The 15,691-nt window shown below is 46.1% G+C and overlaps 1 protein-coding gene across 3 annotated transcripts in view; it reads right to left on the reverse strand.

Annotated features, from left to right (window-relative positions):
- The window catches only part of SMCHD1 (structural maintenance of chromosomes flexible hinge domain containing 1), a 196,446-nt gene that overhangs the window by 172,017 nt on the left and 8,738 nt on the right, over positions 1-15,691 (reverse strand). For all 3 annotated transcript variants that reach the window (XM_030552849.1, XM_030552848.1, XM_030552850.1), the window contains exons 2-6: positions 11,044-11,119; positions 3,753-3,914; positions 1,395-1,477; positions 1,170-1,300; positions 112-226 (exon numbers count right to left, since the gene is read on the reverse strand). In XM_030552849.1, coding sequence (XP_030408709.1) covers positions 112-226; positions 1,170-1,300; positions 1,395-1,477; positions 3,753-3,914; positions 11,044-11,119 — 567 coding nt within the window. The remainder of the gene's footprint in view (positions 1-111; positions 227-1,169; positions 1,301-1,394; positions 1,478-3,752; positions 3,915-11,043; positions 11,120-15,691) is intronic.

Genomic DNA, 15,691 nt, shown 5'->3' on the forward strand with positions numbered 1-15,691 from the left:
CAAAATGCATTATTAATAAGACAGTTCAGTGATGTGGTAACAGATGAATTACCTCAATGTCATTGTGTAAAGAAATGCTGATAATTAATATACTGAGATCATTCTACTTACTCTGGCAGACTGCCCAATGAAGAACACAGCTTGTTTGCCTCCAACACCAAAATATGAGATGTCACTATTTAAACTGCGAGGCACTGGAGGAGGGCGTACATATCCTGAATGATCACTAAAAACAAAACTGTCTTTAATACTTTTTTCAAAACACACATCACAAAACTGCTCAAGGATAAACATTTTTATTAAACACCTCCTGTAATCATCATCGTCCCTAAAGTTTTTCATTCAAAAATTTCTCATTCAAGACCTCAAATCCATGTTAAGAGCATACATTTAATGTTGCAACTAATACCCAGGTTGTAGTTTTATCAATCTCTAAAAAGAGAAAACAAAATTGATTATTAAACTGAAATCATGTAGGTCACAATGTATTCTGATTAACATGGTTGCCTAGCAAAACTGTTTATAGGTTTCCCTCCCACCTCTCCCCAATGAGCCATGTATACAATTTTTCTGCCCTTCCTGTGGCAGGGTAAGTCTCTGTTTGGTTTTTGGCATTTTAACTCTTATCTGAATTACTTTTATTCTTTTAACCATTTTGTTCGTACCCATAGGCACCCTACAAACTACAGAAGGAAAGTGACTTGGTTTGGTCATTTTCCTTCTGTATCAAGTTCTTTTTATAAAGACATAAGACACAATCTTAAAAACATTTCTCATAATTGCCAGATCTGTGTTAAAAACATTTGAGATACCATGATAACCATTATACAGAAACTTAAGATGACAGAATGGTAGAAGACGACATATTAATCCTAGCATAGCTTCCCCTTTCCCCATTGGCACTAAACCCTAATATAGCAGCATCTACCAGTAACACTTTCTACCATCTCCAGTTGTTTTGAGCACTCTACCCAGTCCTAGTGAACAATGACCTGACCTCAGTTTTTCATACCTTCATCACCTCTCAGCTGGGCTACAGCAATGCAATATACCCGACATGAACCTGATATTAGTAATTCTCTATTTTAAAAAATGTGCTCTGTAAAGATCTTCACAACTTGTCAGTTTTTCAGTTGTGTGATTAAAAACAACGTATAATGCTTTCTAACCTTTCAAAATCACCTTGTCTTGTAAACTTTGATAATCTATACACAGCCCAGTTGTTAAGCTGCTTAGAAGTCATCCCTCTTCCATTATCAATCACGGCAACGGCTGGTTTTCCTTGAGACTCATCAAATAACTGTTTGGAAAGAAAAACAAGGAGAACCAAAATATATACATGAAATCCTAAATTTGAATAGAGTATAAAATAGAGTATTCCTTTTGTATCGTACCAATTTTATCTGTATGCTTCGAATACCAGTATTTCGAGAAGTAGCTGACAAAGAATTGTCAATCAACTCAGCAAAGGCAAATGCTAAGGAAAAAGAAAAAATTGTTAGTAATTATTGATCTCTAAAAGTAGGAAAATACCCACATACTTGAACCAGTGTTCCCTGGGCATGACTCCCAGGTAAATGTTGGCAATATATGACTGACAATGAAAAATACTTGATCCACCATCACTTGTTTTAAGAGTCATTCATGTGTGTTTATTAGTGCTTGCTGAGCATGTTCAAGTCCCCTACAAGGCGAGTGGCTATTAGCTATGCTTGGGAACATAACTGAATTAAAGGGGTTCCCCACCCCACTCCCCAACACTGGAGACAAACCTGTTCCTCCTTGTTCATTGGTGAAACATATTCTGGATCAGTTATCACAAATCAGGAATGAATTTCTGGGACATCAAGTGTTTAACAGACTGCCTTTTATCTACAAAATTTGATGGGAGTCTGGATTCACTAAAAAAGGGATTGGGCACAGGTGGCAAAATTTACAGAAAAACTTATTTAAGTTAGTCAAGACCACAGAAGATGAAGAAAATTGCAGAGGGAGTTTAAAAATTTGGTGAATGGAAGTACAATAGCAGATTTGACAAATGCAAGGCAACACACACTGGAAGTAGTAATCAGAACTTCTCAGACAACTTTTAACATCTCAGTAAAAAAGAACAGGACATCATTGCTCAGTTAAAAAATTTGCTCATTGTGCAGCAACAATGAAAAAAGCAAAACATTAGAGTGCATAAACTGACGATGAGCAATAATAAAAATTAAAATGCCAAGATTTAGAACAATCTGTAATAAGATGTTACTTTCTGGTAATTCCACCTCAAAAGGAGATATCACAGAAGGAGGAGATGGTCAGATATGGGCAACAAGTGATAAGAAACATGAAAAAACCTCTATAATGAAGAGAGTTTGAAAAGATTAGGACAGCTCACCTTAAAGGAGATCTCTAAGACTGGATGAGATAATAGTATACAAAATAATGAATAGTTTAGAGAGAGCAGATCAGGCACGTCTATTCACCCTCTCTAATACAAAAACAGTGGGTACTCAATTAAATTGAAAGGCAACACATTTAAAACTGGTAAGAGGAAATACTTTCCCCACAGAACATACAATTAGTCTGTGAAATTCATTGCCACAACATATCATAGAGGAAAGGGGCTATGCAGTATTCAGTAGAAAGAACTGGACACACATAAAATAGTATAAATTAAAATAAATAGTCTTAGAAAGGGTTATAAACCCTCATTGCTTCAGGAAATAAACTAATTTGAAATGGGGATTAGGAAGAAACTTTCATCATGTGCGGGTTATTCCATAATTGCCTACTGCTGGGCTCTTGCACCTTCCTCTAAGGCACCTGGTACTGGCCACTGTTGGAAATATGAACAACTTGTCTAAACCAGTATGTCTTTTCCTATGTTCCTAAACACTCCAACTGCCACAATAATAATAATCAACAGACTAAACCAAAAACTGCAGAAGAAAATAGGAATATGGTAATCCAAAAGACTGTGAGTAATTGGTGTTTCCTGCTCGTGAAAAGAAATAGGGATAGTTGTGAGCCACATCTTATTATAATCCAGAATTCCATGCATGAAGTGATGTGCATATAGTTCTACGATTGTGATTTTTCTAGGCAGTTCTGAGCCTAGAAGGATATGCATACTAAATAAAGAGAACAAAAGTTTAGTAGTATTTAATTAAGTTGGTACACAAATTAATCTGTACCGTGAAATGCGGCAATGATCAGAAAAAATGACCAATGTACAAGTGGTACCTTCTTTAAAGAGTACATCAGCTTACTTTATTAACAAAGACAACTAGTTTCTATTTTTTAATCCTGTCAGCCCGGAAGAGCCAAAACACAGATAGGGACAGCAAACAGGCTTATAGTCAGACTCGTGTATCAATAAATGCAAAATACAAAATCTACTACAAGTACAGGCACTAGAAAGAAAGGCTGGGCTTTCATATCTCCGGTTGAGTTTGCAAAATTCTCAATGACAAAGTATTTTTGCTTGTAAAATAAGAAAAATTCTTCTGCAAGTAACGTGTGCAGTAAACTTGGAACTTCATGATACTATTTTTAGAATCACTTTCTAAACCAGAGTTTAAAAGTAAAGGTGAACTGAAAAAAATTGAAGGTTAAATGCTCCAACCAAAGTGACAAAAGGTAAAATACAAGTGAAATTATTAAAGACAAGAAATGCCTTGCTCATGAAGGTCCTTCTAAGGTAAATGATGATTAATAATACATGAAAAACAATTTTTAGATTATAAAAAAATCTGAATACTTACGCAAAGGATTTTGACCTTCACTAGCATAATATTCATACATGCCACTTTTGATAAGTGTGTCATAGTGTGGTAGAAAGTCAATTCGCTCCTTTGTTGCTGAAAGCAGTGTCTGATCAACTGACTGTAGCAAATACAAAGTAACCCCTTCTTGAACAATTTCATCTGCAATGGAGTTAAAATATTAAATACAACGGAAAAATCCCTCCAGATATTTCCTGCCCAAAATCTGGAAGATAGTTTTAACGTCTGATGCACCTCTTTTCTCTTTCCACTTTCTATGAAATGTTCCAAGGAGGAACAGAAACTTAATTCAAAACCTTTTCATATCCCCAAACTTAATAAAGTCAGTACTTCCAATTGAAGTACTAACGCACTGTCTTTGCCATTTCAAAGTTTAGACTTTTATTAGCCAAATGAAAAACATAACACCATAATGTACAGTGGAGAAGGCATTTTGTCATAGCCAAAATGGTTGAGATTTCCTTCCAGTTTTGCAGCAAAGTTTACATTTTGGTTAAACAGAAACAAAACAAAAGTTTGGCCAAAAACCAAAACCCCCCACAAACTTAGAAAATTAAGTAAACAAATGTATACAGTTATATTGGAAATACTTTTTCAACTTTATCTATAGTGTTCCTCATTTGCTAAGGTTATAATAAATCCACTACAAGAAAAAAGACGGTTACTCACCTTTGTAACTGTTGTTCTTCGAGATGTGTTGCTCATATCCATTCCAGTTAGGTGTACGCGCCGCGCGTGCACATTCGTCGGAAAACTTTTACCCTAGCAACTCAGTGGGCCGGCAGGTCGCCCCCTAGAGTGGCGCCACCATGGCGCTCCATATATACTCCTGCCGGCCCACCCGCTCCTCAGTTCCTTCTTGCCGGCTACTCCGACAGTGGGGAAGGAGGGCGGGTGTGGAATGGATATGAGCAACACATCTCGAAGAACAACAGTTACAAAGGTGAGTAACCGTCTTTTCTTCTTCGAGTGATTGCTCATATCCATTCCAGTTAGGTGAATCCCAAGCCTTACAAAGGCGGTGGGGTCGGAGTGAAATGTGGCAGAATAAAACTGCCGAGCCAGAGGCTACAGCCTCTCTTGACTGCTGAACCAGGGCATACTGCGAAGCAAAGGTAAGGACCGAGGACCAATGGAGCTTCGCGACAGGTCTCGTGGGTAGAAACACGAGCCAGCAAGGCGGCAGATGAAGCCTGAGCCCTGGTAGAATGCACGGTGATGTGGCTTGGGGAAATATGAGCCAAATCATAACAAGTGGGGATGTCCGCCATCACCCAAGATGAGATCCTCTGAGAGGAAAAACAAGCAAGCCCTCCCTTTGGCCCGCTACCAGGGCAGAGCTGGGGCACCTTAGGAAATGATTCTGTCAGCACAATATAATGCGAGCACTCCACAGATGTCCAAGGAGTGCAACGGTTATGCCCATTGCGTTGAGCTGTGGGTAACATGAAAGGCCAAAACACCTTAGGGAGGAAAGCCGGGTGCGGTCATAACTGCACCTTGTCTTTGTGGAACCTTCGTAAGAGCTCTGATCTCAGAGACCCGTCTGGCCAAGACTAGGTTGAGGTCCCAGGGCGGGGCTGGGCGGCGCACCCGAGGGTGCAAGCGCTCCAAGCCCTTGAGGGACCTCGAACCCATAGAGCGTGGGACACTGAACGTCCATCTTAGCCTGCTGGAAGGTAGGGATGGCCACTGAGAGTATCCTCAGCGATGATACCGCCAGATCCTGCCGCTGAAGGCCAGAGGCAGGCCAAATAGAGGGGATCGAGACCTCAGCAGGAGCAAGATCGAGCATACTGCAGCTGTAAAGGAAACGCTTCCACCTGGCTCGGTACGTTGACCAGGTGGAAGGCTGCCTGTCACCCCGACTCAGGTACGCAGGAGCCACCGTGAGGCGAAGAGGCTGCAGGTCCGAGTGACGAAGCCTGTCATTGCCCTGAGTGATGAGGTCTGGGCTGACAGGCCGAGCAACATGGTATGTCAGTGCTGCCTGGACCACTCTGGAGTGATCATGATGATGCACGCTCTGCCCCTGCGGAGTTTGAGCAGGACGTAACGAACCAGTGGGAACAGTGGGGAGGCATAATGCAGTTGGCCGTTCCACGGCATCAGGAATGCGTCCAAGATCAATTCCGAGGAGAGACCTTGGAAGGAGCAGAACACCTGGCATTTCCTGCCCTCGCGGTGAGCGAACAGGTCTGTGTGAGGAACCATCTCCACTTCCGGAAAGCGGGACGCCTCACATGGGGCAGAGTGATCACTCGTAAGACAGGAAAAACCTGCTGAGTCAAAGAGTTAAGACGTTCCGAACGCCTGGGAGAAAGGACGTCGCCAGCTCCATCGAGTGGGCCATGCAAAAGACCCGGAAATGGATGGCCTCCTGACAAAAAAGGGGGAAGGACTATGTCCCCCCTGAATACTTATGAAGCACCTGGCCATTGTGTCGGCTGTAAACACCGAGATACAACGGCCTCGCAGCTGCCGCTGGGACCCCTGGCATGCCAGGCGGACTACTCTCATTTTTGGGGCATTAATGAGGAATGCCAGCTCCCTAGAAGACCGAAGGCCTTAAGCTCGGAGGTGACCATGAGCACTCGAGCAGAGAGATGATGCGTCCGCCGTCAGGGGCAGTGAAGGCTGGGGCGGATGAAACCGCATCCCTGTCCACACCAAGGAGGGAGTGCCACCACTCTAGGGAGCCTAAGGCGTTCGAGGGAACGGTGACTACCATGACCACTGGCTCCCTGTCCAAGCGGTACGCCGAGGTGGGCCGGACTTGGAGAGGACGGAGGCGGAGCTTGGCGTGTTTGGTTACAAACTTGCGGGCAACCATGGACCCAGGAGACTGAGACAAGAACGAGCTGAGGTCGTTGGGAAGCCTTCAGACCTCAGATGATTGTTGCCATCGCCTAAAACCGCAGTTGTGATAAGCAGGCTCCGGCTAGGTAGGAGACCAAGAGAGCCCCTAGGAAGCCCAACCTCTGCGTGGGAACCAGAGTGGATTGCTCTATAGTAATCATCAGGCCTTGATCTGTGAATAAGACCGTGACGATGCCCACGGGCTGAGTGGTTTGTGTCTCAGAGTCTCCTCGGATAAGCGAATCGTCCCAATACGGAAAAACGCATATCCGACATAGCTACGGTAGGCGGCGACTATGGCCGTAAACCGGGAGTATTCACCGCTGGCTATAAAGCGGAGGCATCTCCCGTGCGGAGGGAAAATGGCATTGCGAAAGTACGCGTCCTTCCTATCCAGGGCGGCATAGTAGCCCCCAGGAGGCAAGGATGGAATAATGGTTCCCAGGGATACCATGCAGAACTTCAACCTTATCCCAAACCGGTTGAGTCCATGCAGGACCAGGGAGGTCTGAGACCCGTGTTCGAGTGGGGGACTAGGGCATAACGGGAGTAAAACCCCTAGCCCCTTTCGTCCGCTGAAGGGGGACAGGGTGTGGAGCAATTTAAAGGTGGTACCTATGCTCCATCGTGCGCAGGACCCAGCGATCTAAAAGTAACTGGGGCCATGCCAGGAGAAAGCGGGATCAGGATCCCGTCCTGCGACTGGTACACCGCCCTCCGGCGAACCTTGGAAGGTCCGTCTTTGGTCCCAGTGGTAATTGCGAGGGACCTTGACTTTGGCTTTTTAGGGGGCCTGACGTTTGTCTGCGACCACCTTGGCCTTGCCGTTTTCCAGAGTTCTGCCTCTGGCTAGGCACAGAGTATGGCGGCTGGGGCCATAAAGGCCTGCGTTTGGTCGCTGGCGTATACATGCTGAGACGCATTAGGACCCTATTGTCCAGCAGGCTTCGCAGTCTGGGGCTGTCTCTGCCGCGAAGATGCCTTTACCAACAAAGGGTAAATTCTTTCCCCCGTCCTCCAAGACGGCAGCGAACTCCAGGTCGGAGGTTCGAGGGAGAAACTCCTCCACCCAGGTGCTATAATTATCGCAGCTAAGCAAGGCTTGTTGCTTTGCTACCCAGAGGTGCAGGGCCCCTGCAGAGTACACCTTGCATTCGCCAAGGCTCTTTCTGCTTCGGGGCTGGCGCCCGCTGGCCATCATATCAGGATCGTGGTCCTGAGCATAAAATCTGCGCATATGGGCTGACACGGATGCGTGTCCGGATGGCCATGGAGGTACTAAAAGAAGGCACGGGCCGAGTCTCTGACTCACTCGGACCTTGCCCAACTCGGCACCGGGGACCGGCATCGGGAGGCGTATCGGTACCTGGAACGAGATCCAGACCCGCAACCAGAACGGTGTTGGGAGGTCGACCGAGATCTCGAGGCTCGGAGAAGAGCTACAGGAGTCAAGGTACCTGCCCCGGTGCCAGATGTCGGAACGGTGCCGATAGCGGGTCGGCGAACGGGATACCGACCGGTGCAGCGAGTGTGACGAGTACCGAGGAAAACAGCACCGGGACTGCCAGTGGTGTCCGGCGTGCCGACAGGACTTGGAGTGTCTGCGGGACCGTGATCATGAACGGTGCCGCTCTGCTGTACTGACAGGGGACAGTCCCTTGAAGAGACTGTATTACCCGTACCGGCGGTGCCCGGGTCAGGCAGCACTGACTCTGTCATGGCACTGAGAGCCCTCGCCGTTGGTAACATCTCCGGCGTGCAGGGAACAGCAGGCTCAACCACAGTGCGTACTGGGGAGCTGTCAGGCACCGGATTCGACGGCCCTCGTGGGGCCGGGATCCACGGTACCGAGGTCATCAGAGCTTCGGTAGGAGCCGGTGCCGGGCGAACCGAGTTAGATAAGTTGTCTGGCTGCGGTGCCGTCAGCACTGAAGCAGCGGGAGTAATACGCTCAACCACGGCGCGTGCCGGGGAGCCGTCGGGCACCGGATTCGATAGCCCTTGTGGGACTGGAATCGACGGTGCCGATGTTGTCGGTGCCTCAGAGGCTTCGGTTGGCATGGAAGCAGCCGGAGCAGGAGCTCAACCACGGCGCGTGCCGGGGAGCCGTCAGGCACCGGATTCTACGGCCCTTGCGGGACCGGGATCGACGGTGCCGACGTCATCGGTGCCGCAGCAGGTGTCGGTGCCAGGCGATCCGACTTAGACTAGCCCTCTGGCCGCGGTGCCGTTGGCACGGAAGCAGCCGGAGCATTAGCTCGACCACGGCGCGTGCCGGGGAGCCGTCAGGCACCGGATACTACGGCCCTCGCGGGACCGGGATCGACGGTGCCGACGTCATCGGTGCCGCAGCAGGTGTCGGTGCCGGGCGATCCGACGTAGACGAGCTCTCTGGCTGCGGTGCCGTTGGCACGGAAGCAGCAGGAGCAATACGCTCAACCACGGCGCGTGCCGGGGAGCCGTCAGGCACCGGATTCTACGGCCCTCGTGGGACCGGGATCGACGGTGCCGACGCCATCGGTGCCGCAGCAGGTGTCGGTGCCGGGCGATCCGACGTAGACGAGCCCTCTGGCTGCGGTGCCGCTGGCACGGAAGCAGCAGGAGCAATACGCTCAACCACGGCGCGTGCCGGGGAGCCGTCAGGCACCGGATTCTACGGCCCTTGTGGGACCGGGATCGACGGTGACGACGCCATCGGTGCCGTAGCAGGTGTCGGCGCCGGGCGATCCGACTTAGACGAGCTCCCTGGCTGCGGTGCCGCTGGCACGGAAGCAGCAGGAGCAATACGCTCAACCACGGCGCGTGCCGGGGAGCCGTCAGGCACCGGATTCTACGGCCCTCGTGGGACCGGGATCGACGGTGCCGACGTCGTCGGTGCCGGGCGAGCCATCTTAGACGAGCTGTCTAGCTGTGGTGCAGCTGGCACAGAAGCAGCAGGAGCAGTAAGCTCTACCACGGCGCGAGCCGGGGAGCTGCCAGGCACCGGATTCCATGGTCCTGGGGGACTGGAATCGACGGAGCCGAAGTCATCGGTGCCTCTGCAGGTGACGGTGCCGGATAATGCAACTTAGGCGAGCTCTCTGGCTGCGATGCAGGTGGCACGGAAGTAGCGGGAGCAGGGGGCTCAACCACGGCGCGTGCCGGGGAGCCGCCAGGCACCAGCAGGAATCGTAGACTCTCTCGACCTCGGAAGAAGGGAGCGGTGCCGAGTCGACATCGGTGCCGGCGACGGTCGGTGCCGAAAGGCCTTGGTGGTACCGGCGGGGTCCGGTGCCGAGGAGGCGCTTCTGCCCGCCGCTTGAACATCGCTCGGCGCCCAAGGTGGAGGGATAAGTGAAAGTCCCGCACCTTTTTGTTCTCGGCTTAAAAGCCTTGCAAATGGGGCACTATCTGTCAAGTGTGATTCCCTGAGGCACTTCAAATAGGAGTCATGTAGATCTCTCTTCGGCCGCGGCTTCTGGCAAGCCGGGCCCCTTTTAAAACCCGGTGAGCCATGCATGGCTCCGGCACTGGGCTCATGGAAGGGGCTACTTCCTGAACCCCGCTAACTAAACTAACCATGTTAGCAAAGAAAACACGTATAACCATACAAATATATATATAAAAGTGTTATAACTGCATAATTATATACGAGAAAACGAGTAGCTAGGGAAGTGGAGGTCAGCTAAGCCGCGCTCCACTGTTCCAACGACCGACACGGGCGGTAAGAAGGAACTGAGGAGCGGGTGGGCCGGCAGGAGTATATATGGAGCGCCATGGTGGCGCCACTCTAGGGGGCGACCTGCCGGCCCACTGAGTTGCTAGGGTAAAAGTTTTCCGACGAATGTGCACGCGCGGCGCGTACACCTAACTGGAATGGATATGAGCAATCACTCGAAGAAGAACAGAGTAGTTACAGTCACAATGAAAGGCTGATCTGTGTAATAGTTACAAAATGTTCTGTGTCACTGTCCAGGTATGCCAAACCCACTTTTTGCTCTAATTGCATAAGAAATTAAGCTTCACATAGAAAGAGATGCCATTTTGCAGACATTACTTGTCATGTAACTTAACCACTTTGTTAGTATTTCAGTGCCCCAATGGTTCCTGGAAGAGTTGGCATTATTTAGAATTGCAAAATAAAAATACTAACCTTAACCATACATTGCACATTATACTTGCACATGGAAGTACTTTATCTGATGACAGACAACTAAAATAGTTTCCATCATCAAAAACAGTGTGTATGAAATTTGTTCCAAGATGGATTTTCATAACAATTTTGTAAGGCATTATTATATAAAGAAGCTTTGCACTTCCATTTGTTCTTGTATATGTAGCATAGGAATATAGTTGATACATAGTTGATAGAGTTATGCACTAGACAGCTGTTTTGGAGTGAGATATATGGTAAATAATGTATTACACTTACTGAAGTTGTCATCTGTAACCTCTTTTCTATTGGTGGTTGTGATAACAAAGTTATCGTCAGAAGAAATGCAGAGTGCCTACAAAATCGTAAAAAAGTCAGTTATAAAAATCAACTGTTACATAAAGTGAAGATAAAAAAGGAAGGAAAAAGTAAAAAGGAATGGTCTCCTTTCCATTCATTTGGTCATCAATGAATAATGATCAATATGCAGTATTTTGCCCTTAACATTACTTTAGGAACTGACAGAATGCAATCCAATTCCAAGAGTTCTTTTTCACTTGCTGTTACATCTTTGCACAATGCTCTGATATGAGAAGTTTTCCTTACATGATTTAAGCACCATCAACTAGACAGCTGTGCAAGGCTTTGCGCAAGGAGACACTGTCTTGTAGGCAATCATCTTAGAGCCTGACACGTTAAATATGAACAACTGTAATTTAAACTGCATAGCTACAAATATTAATGATCATGAAATAACCTATGCCTAGTATCTGACTACAATATCCACACAAATGGAATAATACATCAGTTAGAATGGCATTTCTTTTACTTTTTCTAAAACAACATCTTCATTCAAAGTGGCCATTTGTTCTCACATTATAATAAATAAAATAAAAATCAGTTTTTTATAATACTCTAATTTTGAATATTGCAGTCAAGTCCCATCAAACTTTTCTCTTTTCCAAGTTTAACAATACATTTTTGGTATTATCATATGCCTGACATACCTCTGACAATCTTCATTACCTCTTAACTATATCAATCTCTGCTATAGCTTTCTTCAAAACTTGTACTTATTAGTTTAAACAAAATGTGTACTTTGATATGGTAACTTCTGTATTTTCTATACTTCTAATATATACAAACATCTTATTTGTCACTTCAAAATGATGCTGCACACCTAGTAAATATCTTAATTTAATTATTCTTTAGGATGCTGAACACTTCCCACAACCCACACAAGATCCTGTAAACTGAATATCCATTAGCATACAAGTTTAGCAAAATCAGATTAAACATGCACTACTTTATTATAGGGAAAGTGGATATCAATCCCCATATTTAGGTTGCCTAACCTTTTCTATTAGAACAGATTCTTTCCCTAAGAAGCTCCAACATCTCCATTGTTTGCAACAAGTTTGGAAGAGGCTACAAAAATGCATTTTCTTTGTCCCAAGAAACTCCCTTCAAGTTTGATATTTGTAAACTACTAAATGTCACCATTTCGCTTCTGTTGCTTACACTCCTGAGGAAAATCTTGCCAGTATGCCAAAATAACCAATATTCTAAAGAGCCAAATCAATGCCACTGACAAAGCAGCAGCAGCATCACAGCGAAGGAGAGCAACTGGGTGATGACAACAGCTGGAGCAGTAGAGCAGGTGCTACAAAATGACAAACTTTCATTTTAACAGACAGAAGATACTGATCTAAAAAAGATGTTTCAGTCAGTAAGGATTGGCAGGATCTAGAACCCAGGGTTGCAGGGTCCTGACAATCCACTGAGAAGCTGGGTTGAGTAGTATCCAAAAATTACTGGACGGTTAGGTACTGCAGGAAGTACCACCCAAAAACACCAGAACAACAGAACCTTGTGGCCGCCTGACTGGTCCACACCAATTATTTAAACCAGGAAGTTGGCTTAGTGAGCCCTCTCAGCAACAATGAATATTCGTGCTCACTATTGCTACAGACCTTGCCTTTCATCCAGTCTTGGACACCTGCCTTTGATCCCTGCCTCAGTTGGCTTACTAACTAGTCCTGTCTCCTGCCTTCAACTCCAGCTCATCTTGACCATAGTACTAGTCTCGACTTGGCAACCTGTCCCAACTCCTGAATTCAATCCCAGCCCAGCGAACACCACAGGGCCAGTTGCCTATGCCCCGGCCATTACAATAATAAACATCACAAGAGAAACATGTGTTAACAGCTTTGAAGGACAAGGTCATGATTTTATGAATTAAATTTGAGGAACAAGGAACAGCACAGAAGAAAGCATGAAAGTACTTGTAGGAATAACAGGAAAATGGACAATGAAGCTTGGCACTGATTGCAGAGCAGAAAGCGTGGTGGACAATGATAAAGTTGAGTGGAGATAAATTATGGAAGGCTTTCAAAGGACAAGCACATTTTATTTGATGCAATGGAAAAGGTGGAAGGACAGGGATGAGACAGTCAAATCAACTGGCCAAAACGATGATCTTAGCTGTAGCATTTTGGACAGATGTGAGGGGGGCAAGATGTATGGCAGGAGGACCAGAGAGAAGCTGCATTAAGCAAAGAGGAAGGGATAACAGACTGGCCAAGAATTTTGGCAATGTAAACAGAAAGCAAAGAATTATTATTTAACCTACTATAACTGTGATTCTTTGAGGTTTTGTAGTCACTGGATTTCATGGTTAAGGATACATGGGTCTCACGTGAACAAGCTCAGAATTTTTTGCATTGCAGTGTCCTCTGTGGCCACACATGCACCTTGTGCCTGCTCAAGCTCTCATGCAAAGCCATAAAGGGCAGAGCAGCTGCAACATTCCACCATTCCCTCACAATTTGAAGCCTGTGGTAGCTGGGAACTCCAAAAAAGCAGGAACAGAGGCCAGGTCATAGTAGCCACACTGACAACATTTTGAAGAATCAGTTACTGTAGATAGGCAACTGTTCTTGATTCTTCAAGTGTCAGTATAGATCTCTGTGTAGATGACTGGCAAGTAGTATCCTCTTAGGTGGTGGGAATGAGAAGTAGCAACTGCATCTGTTGAACCATTATGCATTATACTTAGCTGCCATAGCTGATGCCAAGTTTGAGAGAGCAGTACTACAATCACTGTTCAAGTCTCAGAAAAACACATATTGCTGATACAGGCCAAGAATATCACCTGAACTCTGGTGCAGTGAGCCTTGAAGTCTGGCAGGAGAGGTATACCAGAACTTATGCTACCCATTTTGATATCCTCTGTAAGGAAATAGCTTGACTTTAGAAAAAACAGCCATTGCTCTAAACAGACAGGTCAGTCTGATTGCTTTACTACATTGATTGAACTAAATTAAAGTCTAGTGCGTCTCTCCTTTTTCCTGATATAGAGTGTGGCTTTGGGCAGAACTTAAGACGACAGACAGGTTGAACAACTGATTTAGGTGAAAAATTCTCAGACCACCTTACAAATAAACAGGTGCAGTTGCAGTACCATCTTATTCCTATGGAATGTTCTATAGATGTGGTTCAGATAAGTGGCTGATGCTCACTGACTATTCCTGACTGAAGTAATAACCATTAGGAAGACTGTCTGGAGTGAGGTGGTGCAGGGAGCAATCTGACAGATGTTCAGATGGAGGCTTCACAAGTCTTAGATGAACCAGCCTGAGGTCCCAGGCAGGAGCTGGTTCTTGACTGGTGAGTGTGTAATAGTAACTTGAGAAACTTGGCATCTTGGGATGAGTAAACACCATCTGCCTATAGGTCGTTCTTGGTGAGCTAAAATCATGATAAGGTGGACTGTAATAGAGCTGAGCAAAAGGCCTACCTGTTTTAAGTGCAATAAGTGGTTGATGGTCTGCAGAAAAAGGTCCAGACCATGTGGGACTGCCAATATTGAGAAACTTTTCCTTTCAGACAAATACATTCTTCTGGTAGATGATTTCCTGCTGTGTTAGTATTTCCTAAACCTGTAACAAGAAGTCTTTGTCTGTAGTATTTCACCAAGTCAACAGCCACATCCTCAGCTGCGGTGACTTCAGCTCTGGATGGTGTATCTGGCCATGGTATTGTAAGATCAGGTCCAAGAAATCTGGGAGTTGGACTGGAGGCAAGATGGACATTTGTAATAGTCTGTCAGCCGAAATGGCCTTGCCCCGTATCAAACTATGATAATGATAATGGCTTTGTTTCCTTTGATTTTGGAAATGACCCTGGAGGTCAAGGGAATCGATGGAAAGGCATACAAGAGGCCTTTTTCCTGTAATAAGCTCTCATGAGAAGGAAGGTGTTTGGTAATGATCCTGGACTCGCCTCCTCTTTGGAATAAAAGTTCTAGCACTTGGAATTGACATTCGAGGTGAATAGCTCTATCATCAGGGTCCTCCAACACAGGAATATCATCTCTATGATGGACTTCCACAACAACCACTTGTGAGTGGTGACCAATTGTCTGATCAGGACTTCTGCCAGTTGTTGCTGACACCTGGGAGATAAAGAGCCATAATGTTATCAACTGTTGGTGGTATGTCCAGGGTCTAATAGCTTCCAGGCAGAAAGGATAGGAGTGTGTGCCTCTCTGCTTGTTTATACAGTGCATCACAAGGCATTATGCATCAAGATACGCAGTGGGGAACTTTTGCAGAACGTGTAGGAAGACTATGCAGGAGCATGTTCATATGGAACCCAATATCCTCTGGGGACTATGTCCCCGTATTTGAAGGTAGCCCAGGTAGACCTGCTAACCTGTATCAGACACATCCACGATTACAGTCTTGTTCAGAGAATGATACCTCTCTATGCATGTTTACAGGTTCTCTCTACCACCTACAGCTGCTCTAACTCTGGCTCAGACTGAAGTCTGGCAACTGGCACCATGTACCTGCATGCAGACATACGGCATAGGAGCCCCAGACACAAGCATACCATTGTAGGCATGTTTTCTTCTACCCCATGC

This window comes from Gopherus evgoodei, chromosome 2 (genome assembly GCF_007399415.2).
Source record: "Gopherus evgoodei ecotype Sinaloan lineage chromosome 2, rGopEvg1_v1.p, whole genome shotgun sequence".
NCBI classification, from domain to species: Eukaryota; Metazoa; Chordata; order Testudines; family Testudinidae; genus Gopherus; species Gopherus evgoodei.